This window comes from Malus sylvestris, chloroplast (assembly GCF_916048215.2).
Source record: "Malus sylvestris isolate BBL-3571246 chloroplast, complete genome".
NCBI lineage: Eukaryota > Viridiplantae > Streptophyta > Magnoliopsida > Rosales > Rosaceae > Malus > Malus sylvestris.
Window position 1 is genome coordinate 20,001 of NC_062299.1, and position 2,500 is coordinate 22,500.

Below are 2,500 nucleotides of genomic sequence, written 5' to 3' on the forward strand. Positions count from 1 at the left end.
ATCGAAATACCGGGACGGGGCATTAGTTCTTTCTCTCGTTCTTGAATCGATTGGAATGGAATGATGAATCTATTTCTTCGCCTCTTTGTCAATAAAAAAACATCAGAATTATCATGGAGAATAGTAGGAAGTATGAGATTACAATGACCCGTATATATGATTCGATTAAATTCTGAATAATCAGGAATACTACTTTCTTTTTTACCAGAAAGATTCAAACTGTTGTGTTTCACTTGATCATTATTTACTGTATTTACTGAAAGGCTAGAAATATATCTTCCTTCAGCAGAAAGAGAATGAACGTTCGTTTGATCTTGATCCTTGTGGAGTGAAAAAGGGACTGCACTGGATCTGCACGAACCTCCTGATAATATCCACAAATGACTTGTTTTTGGTAAAAGATGTACATTACTATACGTAAATTCCGGCGCATGGTATACATCAGTACTCCAGTGCATTTCTCCCTCTGAATCAGAATAAATATGTTTTCGAACCCTCTCTTTAAAATTTAAAGTATATGCTCCCGCGCGAATCTCAGCAATCACTTGTTCTGATTCTATGTATTGATCATTTTGAACTAAAATCAAACTTTTGGGTGGAATAGTCACGTTATGTATAAGATTTTCACTCTCAATAGTTACATACAAGTCTATATAACATAGAAAAGCAGGGTGCCCATGACGTGTACGTGTGGGATGAACCAAATCCTCGTTGAATTTTATTTTTCCATTAGAAGGGGCTCGTACATGTTCTGCAGTACCCCCTGTGAACACTCCACCGGTATGAAAAGTTCTTAATGTTAGTTGAGTGCCCGGTTCTCCAATAGATTGACCCGCAATAATACCTACAGCTTCTCCCAATTCGACCAGGTCGCCATGAGTGGGGCTCCTGCCATAACATAATCGGCAGATCCAAGATGTACTCTTACAAGTAAAGGGGGTTCGGATAGATATTGGTTGTGTTTGAAAGGTTATGAATCGAGTGACAAGTCCAATCCCAATATCTTGATTTCGAACGGCAATGCATCGGGGGCCTATATATATATCGTCCGCTAATACACGGCCAATCAATGTTTGTATAAAAATTCTTTCCGGCATCATCCCATTTTGAGGACTCACAGAAATGCCTCGTATGGTGCCGCAATCTGTTCTACGTACAACAATGTGTTGAACTACTTCAACAAGTCTGCGTGTAAGATATCCAGCATCCGATGTTCGTACAGCAGTATCCACAACCCCTTTTCGGGCTCCGTAACAAGAAATGATATATTCTGTTAAAGACAGTCCTTCACGTAAATTACTTTGAATAGGTAAATCAATCATTTGTCCTTGTGGATCCGACATTAATCCTCTCATACCTACTAATTGGTGTACTTGGGATGCATTTCCTCTAGCTCCCGAAAAGGACATCATATGGACTGGATTAAAGGGGTCGGTCATCCTAAAATTAGGATTCATTTCTTGTCGCAAATATTCACTTGTAGCATACCATATCTCAATAGATTGGCGTAATTTTTCTACCGCGTGTACATTTCCATAATGATGGTGTTTTTCCAAAATAAAACTTTGTTGTTCAGCATCTTGGACTAGCCACCCCTTAGAAGGTATTGTTAAAAGATCATCAATTCCTAATGAAATGGATGTAGCAGTGGCTTGTCGGAACCCCAGAGTTTTTACTTGATCCAGGATGTGTGATGTATATGCCATTCCGAAGTGATCTATTAATCTACTAATAAGTCGTTTAATAGCAGTTCCATCTATCACTTTATTGTGAAAGACCAGATTGGCCCGTTCTGCCATAAGTACCTCCCTATTCCGCTGAGTGGGGTTCGACAATGGGTTTGAGTCAATGATTGGAAAACTTCCTTTTCTCGATCTTGATTCGCATAGAAATTCAGGAACTATAGTCCTAGGTGAACTGGAGAAACCCAAAATGACACGGGTGTCATAGAATTACTTAGTTTAGATACCATATGATTAGGTACCATATGAGTAGGCTCGGCAAAACCCTTGGATAGCTTCTTCGATTTCTCGATAAAGAGAAATATGACCAACTGTGGTTCGAACGTATATACAAATAATTTCTTTTTTTATACTTCTTACTATTAGATAGTGCCCATAAATCTCATGATAGGTACCCAAAGATTCATAGTGAACTTCGATGGGAGTTTCTCTTGAAGTAATAACGCGTTGATCTAGTCGCCACCGGAGCCACAAAGGGCTATCTAAATTGATTCTTTTCTGCCGATAAGCTCCAATTGCATCATAGGAATTACAAAAAAAAGGTTCTTTCGTATACTTATAGTTATTATCATCAATTCTTTTATTTTGATAATTTCTGCGATTACATGGATTATACCTATTTGCACAAATACCTCGACGATTTCCACTCGTTAATACATAGAGCCCAATAAGCATATCTTGAGTTGGTACGGAAATAGGATCCCCAATAGCTGGAGACAAGAGATTCATATGAGAAAACATAAGTAAACGGGCCTCCG

At 38.6% G+C, this 2,500-nt stretch overlaps 2 protein-coding genes across 2 annotated transcripts in view; both read right to left on the reverse strand. All coding sequences in view use genetic code 11, as the record gives it.

Moving 5' to 3' along the window:
* The window catches only part of rpoC2 (RNA polymerase beta'' subunit), a 4,122-nt gene extending 2,323 nt beyond the window's left edge, over positions 1-1,799 (reverse strand). Inside the window, exon 1 of the mRNA in view lies at positions 1-1,799. This exon is cut by the window's left edge and continues 2,323 nt beyond it. Coding sequence (YP_010330017.1) covers positions 1-1,799 — 1,799 coding nt within the window.
* A 177-nt stretch (positions 1,800-1,976) lies between these two features.
* The window catches only part of rpoC1 (RNA polymerase beta' subunit), a 2,808-nt gene continuing 2,284 nt past the window's right edge, over positions 1,977-2,500 (reverse strand). Inside the window, exon 2 of the mRNA in view lies at positions 1,977-2,500. This exon is cut by the window's right edge and continues 1,087 nt beyond it. Coding sequence (YP_010330018.1) covers positions 1,977-2,500 — 524 coding nt within the window.